We start from the raw sequence: 21,290 nt of genomic DNA, 5'->3' as shown, positions 1-21,290 counted from the left end.
TGTGCTAACACTGTGCTTCCTTCTAGAGGGTGGCTACTTTTGTTCCCCATGGTTCCTGCATTTCTTGTAAAGTATCCACTGCTCCAAGCTCGCTCCCATGATGGAGTGCAATCTCAATACAAATTAGTCATCTAAACGCATGATTGTAGTCCTTTGCGGGAGCAAATTTGGAGGACAGTGTCAACACCAATGTAAAGATGATTTGAGGATCTACAGCTGAGTGATACACAAATAAGATACATTTTTGTTAATAGTTAGGGTTCTTAAATCCGTTTTTAAGATTTAACTAATGAGTTTAATGTAACTTTAAATAAAGCACAGTATAGACACATTGAACAACCTTGCACTGGACCTGTCTTTTAATTTCAGTATTTACAGTATCTGTAAATATTAAAAAAAGTATATAAATAAAGCTTTTTTTTTTTATTGAAATTGAAAATTAAATGGCTTAAATCTCTTGAACACTGGAAGGGTAAACCTTGCCAACACTACTGGGATTTGGACTACACTACACTATATACTGGGTTTTGGACTACACCCCTGGCATGGTGGAGGCTGTTCTGTTAAAGGTTGGAGACCCATACAATTTAATAGATCAACTTAGTCCTCCGGCGCTAACAGCAAACAACTATCCTCCTTAGATCGGAAAGCTCTCATCGATACATGCAAAGAAAACACATAGGACAGCGCCCAACCCTGTGCAGTACTGATTTATTAGGATAAAAATGATTAAAAGCAATATTAGGCTACTCGCAATTGTAGCAGTATAAGAGCTCAGCAACAGATGCCAGGAACGAATAGCTATCAGCTGATGAAGGGGGCGTGCTACTGAAATGCATCAACCATTGCAGCCACAGCCGGCATCTATGTTACACTGATGGGGGAATGTGAAAGTTTGCCTGGATCTGTTGAATTGATAGCTATTAATTTCCGGCGTTTGTTGCCAAGCCCTTATACTGCTACAATGGTGAGTAGCCTAATATTGCTTTTAATACTTTTTATCCTATTAAATTATTACTGCACAGGGTTGGGCACTCTTGTTTGCGTTTTCTTTGCACTCTGTATATTCCACCTGAGGTGGAACTAACATTTCCCAGTTACTCTGTCCCCTGCAGCCTCACATAGAGTTTGATCTGTGGTGATAAGAATTGGGCTCCTAATGTCCAATAACCACAATGTCTAAAGTAGCAGACTGAGCTTTGTGTAATTCGTAACTTAAGTGTGCCCCCCTCCTGCTTTCTGTCAACTGATGTCATTTTAGACTATAACATTTCTAAGTTTTATAACAAATGATACAACTCAGTTGTGAAAATGATGTGTTAAAATGGTAGGGTTACACTTACATATGGATCAAAAGTAGGATATTTTAAATTATATATGAATGGGACAATATCTATGCTTCAAGGATTTTTTGTTTCTTTTACTTTCTTACACGTCATGATTTTTCTATATATATTTGCTGAGACCCTAAAAATCCCTTTTTTGTTTTCGTCTTCTATCATCATATCAAATTCAGGGAACATGGTGTTATAAATCACTGAATCAGCAAACATTATATACATGTGTGTATATATACAGTATATATATATTTTCCCTGTCAATTTCTTTTACTTTCTGACTTAAGACACAAGAGGAAGTGAGAGATGATCTCTACAACATGGAAATACAATGCCTATCTGCAGCTAAATTTACCAGTCTCATCATGCTAGAACTTTTAATTAGGACGCTAAAACTCTTCCTAGTTGAACGTAATATGTTAAATTTTCTTGCAACTAACACGTAATGTGAGTAGCTGGGAAGGAACTTTGCATTTATTTACATTTGTTAAAAGAAGAACAGACACATCAAACTTAAGCATATAGAGTTTCACAATGGTGGGGCCGTTTATTTTATTTTTGTGTCCTCGCCTTTTATCTCCCACATCTTATCTAAACACTGTATTTCTGTTTGCTATCAGTGATCAGGTTGAGCAATGCATTATACGCTTGTGTCATTATTTACAATTCGTCTTGTGATTAAGTACATCTTCACCCGACCCTGTCAGCAGACATAAGTCAATAATCAAGCAAGAAGAGTCTGTGTTGCAGCTATGTAAGTGCTTGGCCTCATCAGGTATTGAGTTTTGTCACTCTATGGACAGGACTCATCTATTTACCACGAATGACCTGGTCCTGCTGGAACAAAGCTGATTTTCAGATACCACTCAAAACAAAATGTTTTCAATGAGATTGTCATTAATAGTCCTTATGTCAATGCTGGGTTTTCCACCAGGCAATATAGGCTACCCACACTGCTACTTAGGCTCACTGTTGAAGACAAGCAGGTTTTGCAAATATCTGCACAGTACTAGATGTACATGCATGCAGTGGAAATGCATATTGCGCTAGTGGAGCGGGGAAAGTGCATCACAATTAAGGTTAGACATTGGTAAGCAATATCTCTCCAGATGCACATCAATGCCTCCCCCCAAATTGCCTGGACAGTGGCTTTTGCAGCTGCAAGGAGACAATAATGCATAAATATTAGGGCTGGTACTGATTACAATTTTCATGTTCGATTCATTGAAAATTTTTTTAATCGATTAATTTCGATTAATTATAACGCACATACAGATCCAACTACATTGGCCTATACACATACAGCACAGCAATGAAGTAATACAATGAACTAGGATCACACTAATCCAGCACGTGTGGGGCAACTCAGAATAATAACGTGCTGGATTAGTGTGATCCTAGTTCATTGTATTACTTCATTGCTGTGCTGTATGTGTATAGGCCAATGCCTTGGCTGGCGCTCGTGCAGAACAAGTTTCTTGGGCAAACCTCTTAGTTATAACGAAACCGGAAGTCAGGCGGTCGCAGAACTCGATAAGTTCTCAGTGTCGACAGATCACTGGCGGAGAGGTGAGTTTTTCCATTACTGATCAAAATAATTTTAATCGATCAAAAATGATAACGATTAATCGGGTAATTAATCGTTAATTTTTCCAGCCCTAATAAATATAAAAATTTACCCCACTAGCCGACTGTTTGCTTTACCCTTGAAGTTAATATTTACATCTGCCTGATCACTTCCATGGGCCCAGGGGCATATCTGCCGCGAGGCAAACAATGCGTTTGCCTGGAGCAGCAGATTCGCTGAGAGCGGCACCCCGAGTGCTACTCACCTGGATGGGATGACGCGGACGTCGGCCTGGAGAGTGGACGGCGTGTGCAGACGGCGGGCGGCATTGATTTAAGGTGAGTCTGTAAGCCCGCGAAGCGGCGTGTCAGTCCGCGTGGGGGGGCTGGTTGTTCTACTCGGAGAGAAGAGCAGTGTCAGCCCGGGTTGTGCTGTTGGAGAGAAGTGACGTGTCAGTCCGGGGGGGGGTGTGCTGTCGGAGAGAAGAAGCGCAGTGTCAGTTGGGGGTAGGTTGTGCTGTCGGCGAGAAACGGCGTGTCAGTCGGGGGGGTGCTGCCCTGAAATGTATCCCAGCCACCGCAAACTCCTTGTCACTTCTGGTTTCAGAGCTCTCATTCCGCAGCCACAAGATGATCTGTGCTTCATCGGCTTCATTGGAGTGTAAAGGTGACATTAGGGTCTAATAAACCCCTAACGTCTTCTTAATGTGAACCTGTCACCACTAATGTACATATCACATACAAAGGTAGTATCTTGTTCCTCTATTCCCTTTTCAGCATGCAAGATGAGTAACTTGTTCTACATACATCTTCCCATTACAGAGAGGCTACTGCAACTGGTATCTTCCTTCAAAACGGCATAGAATTACTCTATCATGTAGTAATAGATGCAGAAAAAAACCTAATAGCTTTATTCTATTAAAATGTACAAAAACACAACATAAAACAATCACACTTAACAATGTACGCCAGCACTATGAACTTTACTCCATTAGTTCAAAAATAGTGTTTTGACACTTGCGCTCACTTTTGCAAAGGCAGAGGTCCATTCATTATTACTTCCTTATAGCACATCCCAGATATAGCTCATCCCCTCTGACGAAACCAACCCAACCGATCCACCAATCAAAAATGTATTTTCTGTCTATTTTATAAATTCCCCCAATTCATATATTATTCTTACTCCTTATGTCACCTTAACATACATTAAAATAGTATGCCTTCACCAGTCTCCTGTTCAAAAACATAATAAGCTTGTCACATAACCCCCAATCACATAACTGCACACCTCTTCTCAATGATATTCCCAATATTTAAATCACATGACCAGAGATTTTCCTAAGAAGACTGAGGGACTCTTTATACTTATTATGCCTAACAAATCATATTATATGTTATCATTCCCCACTGTCACATGATATCAGAATGTGCCCCGTGATCTCAGCCAATAGAAAAGCGGTGTCCTGTGAAGTGATGCCGTACATGACACATGATCTGCACCAATAGAAGGGTGGTGTATCATCTTATGAAACTATCACCTGACCAACATTACTATAATCCATTTGGAAAGCTATTACAGTCAATGGGAAAGCAACAACCTACTAATACCTCATAGATTGCTTACCTTTACCTCATGTACTGTATGTGCACCACCCACAGCTCTGATTAAACTCTCTCTGAAATATAAAAACGTATCTGCAATTCCCACCCCCCTACTCCAGCATATCCACGCACAATTATTCAAAGTGCAAATATTAACAGAGGAATGCTAAATTCACTATACCCCTGGGGATACTTCCATAGATATGGGCACCTACACAATATCATCATTAAAAGTACCCACCTATATAATACATACATTATCAACGTATAAAATGATTACATATCCAATACTCTATGAAAATTACTCTACAAATCACTAATAAAGCAATTCAAGTCTAGTTCTACATTCATCTCTTTCAGCTTTAATGTATCTATTGCAAATATTCTGGAATTTTCCTTTCTGGATACATTTTTTTTTTTAGGTTACTTCCCCTCCAATGTCTCTCTACTTTATCAATGCCCCAAGATTCTAAAACAGATGGGTCTTTATTATAATATACTCTAAAACTACGACTACCCCTTCTAATATTGTATACATGTTCTGCTGGTGCTTTCTGTAATTCCTTCATAGTTCTACCTATGTACTGCAAGCCATAAGGTAAACTACATGGTTGGAGTGGAATTAAATAAATATTCTTATACTGTATCTTTCCAGTATTCTCAGAAATATTATTGGTATTATTTTTGACAGTACTACATACAGTGCCGCATGCAAAAAAAAACTTTTTAAATTAAAAATAGTAACCTTTTTTTTAAAATCTAGGACACTTTTAACTAGTTTTTTCTTCAGAAAGGTGCCTTCCTATAGATTACTTTGGGGTGTTTTAAATTCAATAGAAGATAAAACCTTCTCCTTCCTAATAATCAGCCAGTATCTGCAAAAATCTTTTCAATATCTTTATATACTGTTATCTTCTGTGATGAAGACGACATCACAGAACATCAGCTATAAAACAATAATAATGTTTTTGAATAAGAGATTGGTGAAGGTATAATATTTTAATTTATGTTACAGGTAATATAAAGAGTGAGAATAATATAATAAAAGGAATTTATGAAATGGGCACATATAAAGGAGGTATATGTGGGGACATGTGTGAATAGCAAAGAAAGAAGCATGATAACACTTTATATTATATAGTCATATTTTGGAGGACTTATTGATTTTCAGAGTTTTTTGTGGGCTTTATTTGATAGTATTGTTGTTATACTGTATGTTGTTATCTGTAAAGGGAGAACACTGGGATATTTATGTGGGTTTAATAAGCACTGCAGATAATATTGTTTTCTTTTTCTACACAGCCTCTGATTGATCACTCCCTCTGGAAATGGGTGAACCATCTCTCCACCGTGCCTTATATTCCCACTCATTGGAACACCCAATTTCACCTACAGTGCTGGTCCCTGCATAACCCTGCTCACCACCCTGCTTCTTCAACCCAACCAGTGCATACAACTGGTGCCACATTTTAACTTATCTTAACTGTAGGAGCACAGATCCTGACAGTAAGCAACAGTAAGTGTTCCAGAATTTCTGCTGGCATCAAACACACCTTCTCTCTCCATTCTATACATCTCCATCACTCAATTTCTTATTAATTGCACACTTCCATATCTGTCCTCTATCATTAAGTCTCTCAAATATTGTTGTAGGCATTGTTTCCAGACTACTCAAGATTTATAATGATCACTGATATAAATAGGCTTTCACTGCTCTACTCTGTATGCTGTGGTGTGGTGTTTGATACATACTCTAAACCAGAGGTAGCCACACTTCGGCCATGCTGATGTGGTGGAACTACGAGTCCCATAAGGACTGCAAAACTTTGATAGCCACATACATGACTTCCAGAGGCAGATGCATGATATTGTAGCGCCCTCTACTATGTCACTATTAAATTTAGTGTTATATCTGGACTGTAATCAGTCAAGATGCTGATTGCTCTGAGATCTGCAGGTTTGCTTAAGTCTGATGGATGGATGGATTCATTGATTCTACCTGTTGCTGGGTTGGGGCCTCAGCGTACAGTGTGGGAGGATCAATCCTCAGATTATGAATATGTATCTGGCTCTGACCAATCCCTGAGCAGGCTTTTTAAGAGGTGTGACTGGAGGGAGGTGATAAATATTTGGGAACACCTTCCAGAACTCTCTCTCTCCCCTGGTGCTTCTACCTGGGAGAAGGTCTGTGTGCTGCATGATGCCTGGCCTAGGCCTCAGCATGTGGCAGATGCTGGAGTCCCAGAGGCCTAAGGCTGGGATCAAATATGCACGTTTGTCGCACGTTTTTACCGGCTACCTGGCTGTATCCCAATGGATACGCGCAGCAAATACGCCCCAAAGAAGCTCCTCTACTTCTTTGGGCGTAGGGCGTTTTGCAGCGCGTTCCTACGCACTGTAAAACGCTCGGGTGGGAACCATGCCCATAGGCAATCATTGGTTTTCCCATGTTGAGCGTTTTACAGAGCGTAGGAATGCGCTGTAAAACGCCCAGGTGTGAACCAGGCCTAAGATGCTCCTGAAAGGAAACTTAATGGAAGCTGGGTTGGAGGAAGAATCTGCTTACTGAAGAGTGTCACTGAGGAGCTGGTGACAGCTGCAGTCTGGACCTTGTAAGAGATCCCTCACCCTATATTCAGATATTATACAGAAGAGAAGCCAGTGGGTGCACTGTAAGTCCTGTGATTGTTCTGCTTCAGAACTGTTCCTGCCTGTTCTCTGGTGGTACTACACTGGTCGCTCTCATAGGACTTTTTACTACCTGTTACTATTGTTGCTAATGGTGAAGACACTGTCCTCTAGTTTTGTTACTCGGGTATCCTGAAACCCATACCTCTCTCTTAGTTGATATTGAGCAATAAATACAAAAAAAACCCTACGACTCGAGCCTGTTCTCCAAAAGTGTCAGTTGTTGCTGGAGCTAAGAAAAAGGGCTGGTGGCTAACAAACCGGTAGGAGAACCTAATTCACATCCAGTGGTTCCTTAGGGGGTGAGTGCTACAATGGGATTTGTAGTTTGAAGTTTTGCTACCCCTGCTCTTAACGGATGAACAGTCTGTGCTATATGATGCATACTCTGCAACCTACTGTACATTACATACACACAGGCAACTGCAATCACTAGTCCATGCTATATGATATATTCTCTGGGCTGCTGTAGGCTGTACAATGTGCTGTACATTACATACTCCTCAACGCTGCACTCTGTACACTATGCTGTACATTATATTCTCTTGACTTCTGTGTTCTTTACACCTTGCAGAATGTTACACAGTCTCATACCACCTAACTTTCTTGGACCCCACTGGACTGTCATAAGATTTCAACAAAAACTCAGCATCCCATGAGTCCAGGACATGTCCCGCTGCCAGGTCCCGGAACTCCCTTCCAGCGCCCAGCAGCAGTTATATGCAGGCACTGTCAGGAATAATCTCCTGTTCGAGAGCGCTTTCATAGTTCTAATGCTGATATAATTAAGTCAATGCTGGACAGTAAAAACCATGGAACACCAATGCTGAGGGGAACTTCAATCACACTGAAACCAAAAATGGAGGGATGTTTAATCCCACTGACACTAATGCTAGGGGATGTTTACTTACTTTATTTAGCTACCTCTCTGCCGTTCGCCACAGATTTGCAGAAAAAGAAATTGAGGACTTTGTGTCCTCAATTTATTTTCTATTTTAAAAGCTAAATGTCAGGGGTCTGTTTAGACCCCTAATGTTTCCCCGAAGCCCACCCCAACAGAAAAAAATTACCCCCCCCCCCACACACACATATTATTAGACATGTGCAGAGACTAAAAATTCATTTCAGATGAAATGAACGAAAACGAAAAACTTTTCATTCATTTCATCAAACAAAACACATTTTTATGCTATTTTGGATTCAGCCATTGGCATGTTCTGGAGGCAGGGCGCATTACATCATATGACACCGCACATGTTGGGTGCCGCCATCTTGGTGTATATCTAGGTATACACCAAGATGGCGGCGCCTATATCGGCGTGTGACGTCACTTGATGCCACGCATGCATGGCATCATGTGGCGTCATGCTCCCTGCCTCCACATTGGCACATGGCCGCCGCACATTCTCAAACAAATTATTATGTGCCTGAATACATTTTTCGTATATACAGGCAAATAGTAATTCATTAATTTAACATGTAGTCTAGGTTTTGTGTTCTTTTTTTTATTTTTTACTTTTCTAGATGCACTTACTTGAAAAAAGGGTCTGCATGAAATCCTGACACTTTATTTTTATAGACTCTATTGTAGTTTTACATTTATTGTTTGCTTGTTTGCCTACAGTTGTTTTATTTAATAAGAATACTTATATTGTGCCTACAAGTTTAATACCTTTGAATAAAAGCTTTATTTTTATCATACTTTTTAATATGTTTCTTTGGGGGCTTAACAAAATGGGAGTCTTTAAATGGTACGGATGTTGGAGAAATGGCTGTGGCCAATGAGTGGTGTGGTCACTGAGGGGCACTGTAAAGCTTTCTCGCACAGGGCGCCTAAAGGCCTAAGGCCGGCCCTGCGTACAGCAGCCCTTCGGTTCGACTGAACCGAAGGGCAGAGGTGGCCGAAGCAAGCCGAAGCTACGGCTGGATCCTTCGGTTCTTTAGTGAATAATTCCCATTGTCCGAACGGAGCTAGCAGTCAATTAACTGCCCACGGGCCTTGTGTTTGATACTTGTGCCTTAGAGGGTAAAATGGGGTCTCATACATGTTTCTTCTTGTGTACATGGGGTTTTAGCTGTCTCTTTGTGCTACTAAGGTAGAGTGCAATTTGCTATGATATGCTGTTGGTGGTTTAGTAGTCATATTTATGGATTTAGTAACAAAGAACAGAGGCCGCAAGCAGGTTGTAAATAAAATAAAGCTGATGAAGTCATTTCTATACTGGGGCTCAGAAGAGAAATTATTCCTTAAATCAAAGCTAACACAACATTTATCTTTTATTGTACCAATTGTATATTTGTATTTTTATATGTGCAGCCGCGGCGCTATGTATGTTACCTCCAGCCCTCAACAGATGGCTTAGCTAAAAAGAGGACATCTTTTCCCATCAATGAACCCTGAGGGATTATTTTCCTGGAACCTTCTGTCACTACAGCTTCTACACACATTCCATTTTACAAAACATTTTTATGTATTATTCACATGCATTTCATGAATAGAGTTCCCTGCTCAGTAACAATTTGTAAGATTACATTCAGATATTTTGTTTTCCTGATAATGTAATATACTGTATTCTAAATACCAGTATCTCTACATGTGGATCCCTCATTCTGCTTTTCTCTCATGTACTCTATGTAATCAAATTCTATTTCTTTTTCCTAATTTTACATTGTTTCTTCCTCTCCTAATGTTAACATTACATACCCTTCCCTCTCTAACCTTTACCTCTCTGTCTCATGCTCTAGCACTCTCTCTTTCTTTAACCCCATCTGTCTCTCTCTCTTATGTCTTCTGCTCTGTTTCCCCTCTTTTATTTATCTTGTCTTTCTCTTCCTACCACTCTTACCTCTCTTCCCCTTTTTCTTCTTTTTTCCTCTTATCTCTCTCTCTTTCTTACCCTTAACTCCCTATCCTCCTGTCTTATTCTCTAGCACTCTCTTTCTCTTACCCCATCTCTCTCATCTCTCACTCTGCTACCCCTGTTTTCTTTGTTTTGTCCTTTTCTTCCTACCTCCCTTCCCCCTCTTCCTCTTTTTCACCTACTTTCCTTTCTCTCATCTCGCTATCTTACCCTAACATCTCTAGCTCACTGTCTCATGCTCTAGCACTCTCTCTCTCTCTCTCTCCCATGTTTTCTTTGTTTTGTCTGTCTCTTCCTACCTCCCTTACCTCTCTTCTCATTTTGTCTTGTCTGTGTCTTCCTACTTTACATCTCTACCCCTGACTTTCCCTTATTTCCTCTACTGCCATTCTCTAAACCATCATAAATCACAATTAAACACTGTTTAATTAAAATATAAGTACTCAAAAAATATACAGATTATAAACAGAAATAATGAAACTAGCTCTGTTGTCCAGCTTTGTTGCCGTTGTGGATGTACACAAATGTGATTTTATAACAGTGAACAACAGCAAAAGATCATTCAGACAAGAAATAATCTATCAAGCTGTGTTACAAGACACTTACCTAGGTGTAGAAACTTGGGGTGGATGATGTGCTTTGGCGAGGTTGCCTGTGCTAATGACAGCACAAAAAGCAGAATAAGGAGACCTTTTAAAATCATTTCCAGGTGTCTGAACTGTGGTAATGAGGGCAGTGTTGGTATTTATACAGCAGGGGATGTGTCATGATGAGCTTTACACAGGGGACAACACTAACTTTTGCTGTTACCAGGGTCCTGATAGATGCACATATAACAATACCTCCACATCAAAACACATGGGCCTAGATGGTTCTGTATGTTCCCAGCATTCTGCTTGTAAACTGACCACTGGGAGTAATATCAGCAGTTTTAGAATGGCTGGCAGAAAACAGGCTCAGCTGGGAGTATGTGAGGTTTTATTGCATGGCAGGCCAGAGAAATAAATATGTAATCTCGACCAAAATAAGTTTAAAGGAACCAAACTTAATATTTAAATTTGCTCACACTCAGATATTTCTGGTCTGAATTCCATAAGGTGGATCCTGATGAAAAAAATGTCACCTGTCCAGTGTTAATCCTTCCTTGCAATATGTGTTATATTTTGTTATACTTAAAGGAGAACTATGAGGTGAGTGATTTTCACTCAACCTCATAATTCGAGCCGACGTGTGACAATGAAACTGTCACACATCGGCTCAATAGATCAGAAAGTGAGCGAACACATACCGTCGCTCGCTCACTTCTCGATCCTGTCCCTGCAGAGAGCTGTGACTGTCACTCACGGCTCCCTGATGGGATTCCCCCCTCCCCTGTCCACTCCTCCAGCGCTGACTGGAGGAACGAACGGGGGAGGGGGCAGGTACAGCTGTCAGGATCCGTCCCGGCTGCGGCGGTCTCAGTGTACCACGAGCTGTAGTACAGCTTGCGCTATACCGAACGCGGTATAGCTCGTGGTAAGCGTTACAGCTCGCGGAATACTAGAACGCCTGTGCAAGTGTGTGGGCTTAGTTTGGCACATAGAATTGTGCACAGCTGTATGGATCTGTGCAGGCGGGTGCGTGTCTGTGCGCACATTTCACGGAATGCACCCGAACATGCCACCTTAACCTAACCACTGAACCATCACGTTCTCAAACAATTCATCCCCACACAGCTAACTCCTTATGTATCAGTTCTCCCTCCCTTTTAGATTGTAAGCCATCACGGGCAGGGCCCTCCTTACCATCTTGTCTTGAATTGTATTGTGATTGTAATGTCTTCCTTATATTGTAAAGCGCTGCACAAACTGTTGGCGCTATATAAATCCGGTATAATAATAATAATTTCGAACTGTGGCGCCAGTCAAGCTGTTTAAGGCTGAGACATCCATGCTGACTGATCTTCAGCTGTCTCTGCTATCAAGTTCCTGTATCCTGATTTGTTCTCTCGTTACTGACTCGGCTTGCCTTGACCTTTTCGTCTGCTCGACCCAATTTTGGACTTCCATCTGATGTTTTTTTACCTTGCTGCCCGATTGTTGCTTGCTCGACTATACCAGACTTCTTACTGAAGACCTACATTCTTCACCTGCTTCCTGCTTGGGAGACATCTGCACTACTGATCCCGGACTCCCATTGACTTGCTATCTTCCGGCACTCCTTGTCCTTGTGCACCCACTTCTTCAGGGGTGCTTGGACTGGAGCAGCAAGAAAGGTCACCTTCTCCATTTCTGGCTCCCTCTAAGATATGTAACAATACTTATACTGTATATTATTTATTTCACATGTCTTAACAATTGTAATACTGTTTAGCTAGTTTTGTGATCTAGGCCTTTTTTAGACAGCATACAAAGGTCCCTCACCTCTAGTAAAGTTACAGAGAACATTTATGTAGCACTGTAGGTACCCTAGTAGAGCACATGTAGTGCTGCAATACTAGCACAGTGCTTTGCAATTTATTTTCTCAACAATTGACCATACATGTGTAGTTCGCACCTAATGAAGTTCTCACTGTGTATATTCTTTATTTATTTTTTAGTTCAATACTCTTTTTAATTGTAATAGTACAAAACATAACAAACACTTTTACAACCATCAATACATAATTATTTTTAATTTATTGTGAGACTAGCACGGTAATTATGGGGTATTTTTGGGTATGAGGATTGCAGACTGTGTACAGTGTATACAATATGTAGATTAAGGCCTGGTTCACACCTGGGCGTTTTACAGCGCGTTCCTACGCACTGTAAAACGCTCAACATGTGAAAACCAATGATTGCCTATTGGCATGGTTCCCACCTGGGCGTTTTACAGCGCGTAGGAACGCGCTGCAAAACGCCCTACGCCAAAAGAAGTACAGGAGCTTCTTTGGGGCGTTTTGTCGCGCGTTCCCATTGTTATTTCCGAGTTAACAAAGCGGTAACCCCCGAGCCACACTTGGGAATACAGCGTACAGGTCTTACCTTGTCCGCGATCCCCACTGTGTCTTCCGGCGATTGCCGACTTCCGGGTTCCGTCCCTTGCAAGCGGCCGCGTCGCAGGGGGGCGGAGCCGGCGGGAAGTTTAAAAGTGAAACTAAAAAGAAATGTAAAAAAATTAAAAATAGAGAAAATAAAGGAAAAAAAAAAAAAATCATCATACCGCCAGTGAAACGCGCGTTTCACTGAACGGAAAAACGTGCTAAAAACCGCAAAAAAAACAAGCTGAAAAAAAGGTGTGAACCCAGCCTCAGGCTCCATTTAACCATGCTCCTTTAAACCACACCTAATATTCAACACAATTTAGCCACACCCATTTTCGGCATGTCTCTCCATCATAAAGCTCCTCTCTCTTTCAAGTTTCAATGATTGGAGGTTTGCCTGGGGGGGGGGGGGATCTAATAGGTAGAAATATTTACATAATTCTGTGCTTCCCCAACTGCCGCCACCCTCCTGCTTGGTTCAACGCAATGTGGGTGGGCGCTTGCCATCCTTCAGTACAATACAGGAGAGTTGCAACCAGCCCGTCCACAAAGTGAATCAGCTTTTGGGGAATGGTCGCATGGATTGGAGGAAGTCTACAGGAAAGAGGAACAAAGGAAGTATTTGTATTTCCTCCTTCCCGGCTAGCCAAATGCGCATTAAACTCATGCAGTGCAGGGGAGGGAGTGGGTAACTTTAAAAGCTTAGTGCTGGTGTATAGGAGGTTGCAAGAAGCTAAAGTAAAGACACATTCAGGTACTTGTACTAGTTGTATGTAAGTATAAATTTAATACTTTTTGCAGTGAATACCTAACTTAGTAATACACATTAATTTTTTTTATCTGTGAGGAGTTTATATATCCACATAATCAGCAGATCAGAAGGCAAGGAATATTCAAAAAGCTCCTACACTGGAGTTAATAGATGAAATGTGTCCAATGTATTTTGGCCACCAAGTCTGCAATGGGCTTTAAATCCTTCCTGAGGGTTACAGAAACTCCTTTCGACTATCCTGTACCTGATTTTGTGCTAAAATGGCCCCTCCTTACCTTATTATTTGATGACTTTTTATTTGGGATGTACAGACAGGGGAGGGGACAGTCGGTGACGGGCCCCCTGATGGCCGCTGGCCCTCTGGCAGTGCCCGACTGCCCTAATGGTCAGTCTGCCCCTGTTTGTGGGGTACTGTGTTGAATGCTTTAGCAAAGTCCAGATACCCCACATCTACTGGTATTTCTTTGTCTAATTTAGTACTTGCTTACTCATAAAATATTAATAGATTGGTCTGGCAAGAACGACCCTTCATGAAACCATGTTAGTTACCACTTATAATACCAGTTTTATTTGAAAATTCCGGCATGCAAATTCCTGCATGGAATATTGCATATTGGCTAATTTATACATGTATCCAAGTTGTAGACAATAAAATGCATAGACTATTGTGCTATTATTATTGTTAGAAAAATTCGATCTCATATTTGCATATTTGCATTTGTAACCATAAGGAAAATTGCCTTTTGAAAGGCTGTAGTTCTCAAAGTATTCCACAAGATGTCACTAGCATACACAAATGAGGTTACTATCATTAGTAGTATTCTCCTTATTATTACTACTGTTACACAGTCACTAAGGTGTTGCTGACTAGATTTGGTGTATGAGTACTTCATTTGTGCTCAGGGTTTGATATACTCAGATATTGGTGCAGGAAGTGTAAAATCCCTTACAATAAAGTCTATGCAGCTGTTGCATGCTGAAACTATTTACGCCTACAATGTATAAATAAGATTCCAAAACTTTGTGGGTTGAACCAAGAGTTTGAACTATGACCGGTGCTACTACTGTATGTTTTGCTAGACTATTATAACTATATGTAAATATTACAGTCTAGTTTGAAAACCACAGTTTTGAATGTACTTGACAAACATGGTATCTATTGTGTTTTTTGTATTTTACTTTTATAGAGAGCATAAAAGGCCCATTTCTAGTTGTTCATCTTAGAGCTCATATTGAAAGTGCACCCATTGAGCAGCTGTACCTAAATATCCTAACATGCCAGGCGAGAAGTTCTGCTAAAGGAAAAGGCGATGTCACAAATAAACTAAGTACCATGGGTGTAAGTAATTTAATGGTTAAGATTCTAGCCTAGTGCATACATGCTTAAAGTTTATGTAAACCCATAAATTAAAATATAATATATGATAGCGTAACCCTTATCTCTGATGGCTTTATTTTTTCCCTCTTGCTTGCATTTCTTTTTATTGTACCTGGTGATCCTGCCAGTGAGTGACTTGACAGCACTTCCTGTACTAGGGTGACAATGTTCATTGCATGTTCCTATAAGAAGGAACAGTGTTGTCACCCTAGGGTGCTTACTTCCACTGCGGACTACATGCCACCATGCAATGCGCCTGCAGGTTCAGCCTGAGTCTGTTAACTAAGTCCTCTACTGTGCAAGCTACACTGAAGCATTGTCCATTACTAAAGAACATGCACCCATGGTTAGGGTGCAAGTACTCCCATACTCCTCCCATACTCGCCTCCAGGACTTCTCTAGAGTCTCTCCCATCCTCTGGAACCCTTTACCCCAACCTGTCCGTCTATCTCCCACCCTGACTGTCTTTAGGCGTTCCCTGAAGACTTTTCTCTTCAGGGAAGCCTATCCCACCTCAACCTAACCACTGAACCATCACATTCTCAAACAATTCATCCCCACACAGCTACCTCCTCATGTATTATTTCCCCATCCTCTTTCAGATTGTAAGCCCTCAGGGGCAGGGCTTTCCTTACAATCCTGTCTTGAATTGTATTGTAATTGTAATGTCTTCCTTACATTGTAAAGCGCTGCACAAACTGTTGGCACTATATAAATACTATGTAATAATACTAATAATAATAATAAAGTGCAGGAAGAAGAATCTGCTGGGTGCAGAAGACAGAAAGGGTAACATACTAGCCACATTAAACCCTACAAGAAATACATTTTTGCCTAGGGTTTTTTCTACTTTAAATCAGTGTAGTAGGGAGACTGAATGCTTGCTAACCCTCTATCTACAAAGAAACCGACCCGTATAATTGAAGCACTGTAAAATTCTATGAAAGACAAACCTCCTGTCGGTAGCAGACAGAGTTACCAAGGGCGGGGCCATGTGCAACAACAACTTTTGGGCCTGCAATTCAACTACTGGCCCAGGAAAAACACGTATTTTCTGTGTATTGATTGACAGCTAGATAAATGTGAACAGTGTCCATGTCTGTTTGACAGTGGGAGAAGAACTCGGCCCCCACCTAACCCACAACTGGTATGAATGGTCTCCTAAGTCCTACAGGGCTTGCACAAATCATATCTCCACATTTGCCTCACATAACAGCACTGTACCACACGGGCACATGAGGGAGACAATGCTGCTCAAAACTGGATTGGGGTGTTCTAATGTTGACCACTTAATAAACTAGGCAAGTCCTAGCATGACTAAAGGGCATACTGGCAAATTGCTTTAAACTTGAACACTCTTCCTAGAGCTATATGAAACTTTTAAGGCTGCAATACATATTTTTTTAAGTATTGTCCACAGTCCTAATTTAAAATAATGTTTTTGCATTGTAGCTTTCACATGAAGGCTACAATTTTTTGTTCTTCACATAATTATCACTGCTTATACGCTTTTAGTCTGTGGTCATGAGAACCACATAACAAGATCTCACTTGCGTTCTAAAACTGCAGACGCAAGCAGGCTTTGCTTGTTATCACCATGTTTCTTTTCTTTGAAAACGAAAACACAAAAGGGTGCTTTGTGTCTAAAAATAATCTTTTTTTTTACCTCTGACAACAAACATTTGCCTGGCTGGAAGTGGTGTGTGAGTAATGTGAGGTGATGTGTGTGTCCCATTCAGGAGTGAACACACATGGTTCTGGAAAACAAACATTCTGAATTTAGACAAAGAGCCAGGCCACTTCTATGACATTTCAGTCATTAAGTGCTCTTCTAATGTATCGTGACATGCCATCAGCAGTCAGATGATCTTTAATAACCAGGGGGGAAACAACAAACTTAAATAAAATGAACAGAAGCACATTCCACGATACAAGAAAAAGGGAAAACAAAATTAGGCTAGACACCAGGCAGAAAAAGACCGTGACCATCGCTTAGCCTACCAAAGCTGGATACTCTTCCATAATCTTTCCAACCAACCACTTGAGGAAAGGCTGCCGTCCACAAAGCTACTGGGAGGTACCATGCAAAAACACAAACACAGAAGACCGCGCCTTCTCCTCGTGTGATATAGTTTTTTTTACTGCTCTCGTCTTGACACACTGTATATTGTGGATGGAGGAGTCTGTTAAATATTTTTTGTTCAGCCCGAAAGCTGAAACAGCTGAAACTGTGAATACTGAGCTTAAAGTGTATTTCCACTTTCGCAGCCAATTGAGGATAACACCTATTTTTATATTTGTTACATGTTCCCATTAGCATAGCATAAGCTTTAAAAAAAAAAAAAATTGCTTCTTGCAGTTTAAATTGCTTTTTATGTGGGTTAGGGTTTTTAACCCCTTCATGAGCTTTTTTCAGTTTCTGTTCCTTAATGACTGAAACACTTTTTACATTTTTGCTGTGAGATTCTTCCACTGCAGTAATATACTTTCTTACTAAGTGCACCCACACATATTATATATTTTTTTTTTAGAGGACAGATAGGGCAATCTGATTATATCACATATGTGTGCCTAACGCCTCACTTAGGATGAATAAAATATCAAAAAAGAGGAAAAAACATAAAGAAAACACATTTTCTCCAGTTTTGATTATTATTGTTTTTTAGAAATATAGTACAGCAAAAAAAAATGCAGTAAAATAAATTAATTTATCCTTATAATTTGTCCTTTATTTGGAAACACCTCACACCCCTAGGATTTGAGAACTTTTTTGTACTTCTGGGCCTAAAAACAAAAAGCTAACATTTTATTTTTTTTCTCTAGTGGTTAGGTTAGGTGGCCTACAATGCCAATGTAACTAAGTGTCAATAACTGTCACACTTAGTGACAGCGACATATTTTTAACAAAGCCGTCATGAGGGGGTTAAATAGAAAAATTAACCCCTTAAGGTGAAAAACAAATCTGCAGCTCAGCTGCAAATTTTCATTGTAAGAGGTTGATTAGTATAATAATTATAGGATAAAATATATTTGTATATATAATTGTTATTTTGTTAAATTATTTTTATTTCTTTACACTTTTTTTTATACTTTAAGCTTCCCCCCCCCAGTTGGCTACTATGACTGCTTGATAATTTAGTAATTGTTTTAAAATTTCGGTTATTATTAGGCTGCTTAAAACTTAGGAACAGCCAATAGTAACCTTAGTGACACTGATCCTGCAGCATGTCAGATTCAGATGTCACTAAAGACTTCTGATGTTCTTAGAACAATCAGGAGTCTGATACAATTTTTTTTCATTACAATGATCGTGTACAGTGTATGTCTCCAGTCATGAAGGGGTTAAGGGTTAAAATGTCTTCTTGTTTCTATGTCTTTGAAATGTTAGGAGGGCCCGTGAGAGGTGAGGGGTCTGAGCTGGCTAGCCCAGTGTATGTAAATGAAGCTTATCAGATAAACACAATCCTTATATTTTAGTCCCATGCCTTTCTATTAGGACAGACTACTGTAAAACAGCTAAGAAAAACCTGGAATCAGCCATCTTGCCTGCTTTAACAAAACATCTAAAAGGTAAGATTTTTTTTTTTTAAAGTTATTTTTTAGTATGCTGTGTGAATAGGAACACATATCAAACATATAGAGGGGTGTTCTCAAATTTGACTGCAAAAGTGGAAATACACTTTAAAAAGGTGGCATAATTTTCCCATCATGCTTCTCTTAGGCCAACAATAAGAAGCTAAGCCTACCCACAATCATTTGACTGGATTTCAAGTCTTTTTATTTTAGTGATATAATGTACATTTTTCAAACCACATTGTATATTGTGACATGTCAGGAATTTATGCAGACATGTAAAGATACTAATCTTAAGGAATTGTTAAAGATCTGTTCTTTTGTTTAAAAAAAAAAATCAATATTGTAATGAGTCTAGCACACTCATTACATCATTAATATAAAGGTTTTTATCCACATAACCTTACATTTTGCTATGGTCTGCCTAACTTATTTTGGTTGCTAAATAAGCGGCTAATTCTTTATTTCAAGATTATTGCTGAAAAATGTAATTGTTATATAGTAGAGTGGGGAGGAGGGGGAGGATTTTTAAAATTATCTGCCCAAAAGGTATGCTATATTTTTTTATTTAAAACTTTCCACAACTTACTGATTATGCAGTAACTTTGTAAACTAACTTACAACACCCTCCTCACCCCTTTCCCCCAGTCCTCACACCACTAATCTTTAAGGATGACCCAGTGTCAGTTTAAAGTGACAATAAAGTCAAAACATTTTTTTCCTTCCCCCCATGTTAATGTTAGCACTTCCCTTAAATGATGTCTCTTATTCCGATCTTCTTCTTCTTTCCTGATGTTTTCATCTGTGCAGCGGCTCTCCAATCCAGCGCTGACTGCTCTGTCCCTCCGATCCAGCGGTGTCTGCATGCGGGTGCACACGCCATAGACTTACCTTGCGTCTCTGCTCGTCTCCTGGCCGAGAATAGGAACTGCGCATGTGCCCGCCCCAAGATCCTTTGCGGCCGTACGAGCAGTTCTTGATTCTCAGCGTGGAAGCGCGCAGCGATAACGAGGTAAGTTTTAACCGAGTTAAAGCGGGGTTTTTAAAAAAAAAACTTCTTGCCTATATTTACTGCTTTCTAGTAGTAGATATAGGCAAAAAAAACCGGAGGGTTTAGAACCCCTTTAACCCCCCGGGAACTTGAAAACCTTACTACAGATCTCCGAAGGCTGTATAGCAACATACTAGTTGCAATTGGGAGCGGTGATTGGTCAACATGACCACATGACTGTGCTGACCAATGTAATTGACTGAGCTGTAAAGTAATACATGGATATTAGACCTGATATTATGTTTACTGTAAATAGTAAAAACTAAAGTTATGTTGTGTCTACACCTGGTAGACAGGACCATAACTGTATCATATATGTTGTGCAATGTGGAAGCCATAATTTATTTAGGGAGTTAGAGTAGACTACAATAAAACATTTTCTCAAATACTCAAAACCAAAACTTTTTGTTGATCACTTCTTTGAACCCCTTCACGACCAGCGGCGTACGTCGCTGGCATCAGGGCTGTTTAACCCCTTCGTGATGGGAGACCTACACTGTACGTCCCGCCACAAAGGGACCAAATGACTCTTCACGTACACTGTACGTGACGAGTTATTTGCTGCATTAGAGGGCTGGTAACCACTGAGAATCAGCGGTTACCATTCATTAATGGATGCCTCAGTATAGAGGCATTTATTAATGAAAGGGTTAACCTTTTTCAGACACCTGATACCTTAATATCAGGTGTCTGAGAGTCAAAGCAGAGCGGGCAAACATGCCGGCAAAAGCCGGCATTCTGACAGCTTGTATAGATCTAGAGATATCTCTCTCGGATCGTATACTGGCTTTTTTTTTCTTTCATTTTCAGGAATAGACACATAATGTACAGTATCTATTCCTGAAAGAAGAATGTTTCAGTTTTCTGATCGCTGTTGGAACGTTCAGAAAACCTTTAGTGACAGCTGAATCCTGAACTTCTGCAGGATCAGTGTCACTAACTTATTGTTGGCTGTTCTGAAGTTTGAAACAGCCTAATAATAACCAGAAATGTATTAATTTATCAAGCAGTAATAGTGAGATTAATTCACAATGACTGCTTGATATAATGAAATAAATAAAATAAAAATTTTAAAAGTTTTAAAAAAATAGTGAAAAGTGTAAAAAAATTAAAAAAATAGTGAAAAGTGTAAAGAAAAAAAAAGTGTAAAAAACTAAAAAATAAAGGACAAATAAATGAATGTATTGCGCTGATCTCGCACTCTGCGTTACACGCACCGCTGACCACGCACTCTGCGTTACACGCACCGCTGACCACGCACTCTGCGTTACACGCACCGCTGACCACGCACTCTGCGTTACACGGAAAGCGCTGACCTCCGCACTCGGCATTACACGCAACGCTGACCTCGAACTCTGCCTTACATTACATTACCCCTCCTCTATTCAAGACATCAGGCCGGCACCCCGAAGTAGAGTGGCAGCACAGAGTATATAGCAAATGTATATACTATTATTC

The 21,290-nt window shown here is 40.1% G+C and overlaps 1 protein-coding gene across 1 annotated transcript in view; it reads right to left on the bottom strand.

Annotated features, from left to right (window-relative positions):
• Nucleotides 1-10,757, bottom strand: part of LOC108788616 (elastase-1-like) — a 35,200-nt gene extending 24,443 nt beyond the window's left edge. The window contains exon 1 of the mRNA XM_018558420.1: nucleotides 10,661-10,757. Within this exon, the coding sequence (XP_018413922.1) occupies nucleotides 10,661-10,757 (97 nt within the window). The remainder of the gene's footprint in view (nucleotides 1-10,660) is intronic.
• Between the last annotated feature and the right edge of the window lie 10,533 nt (nucleotides 10,758-21,290).

Source organism: Nanorana parkeri, unplaced genomic scaffold (assembly GCF_000935625.1).
Source record: "Nanorana parkeri isolate BGI_ZX_2015 unplaced genomic scaffold, ASM93562v1 scaffold338, whole genome shotgun sequence".
NCBI lineage: Eukaryota > Metazoa > Chordata > Amphibia > Anura > Dicroglossidae > Nanorana > Nanorana parkeri.
This window is presented reverse-complemented; position numbering and strand designations above follow the sequence as displayed.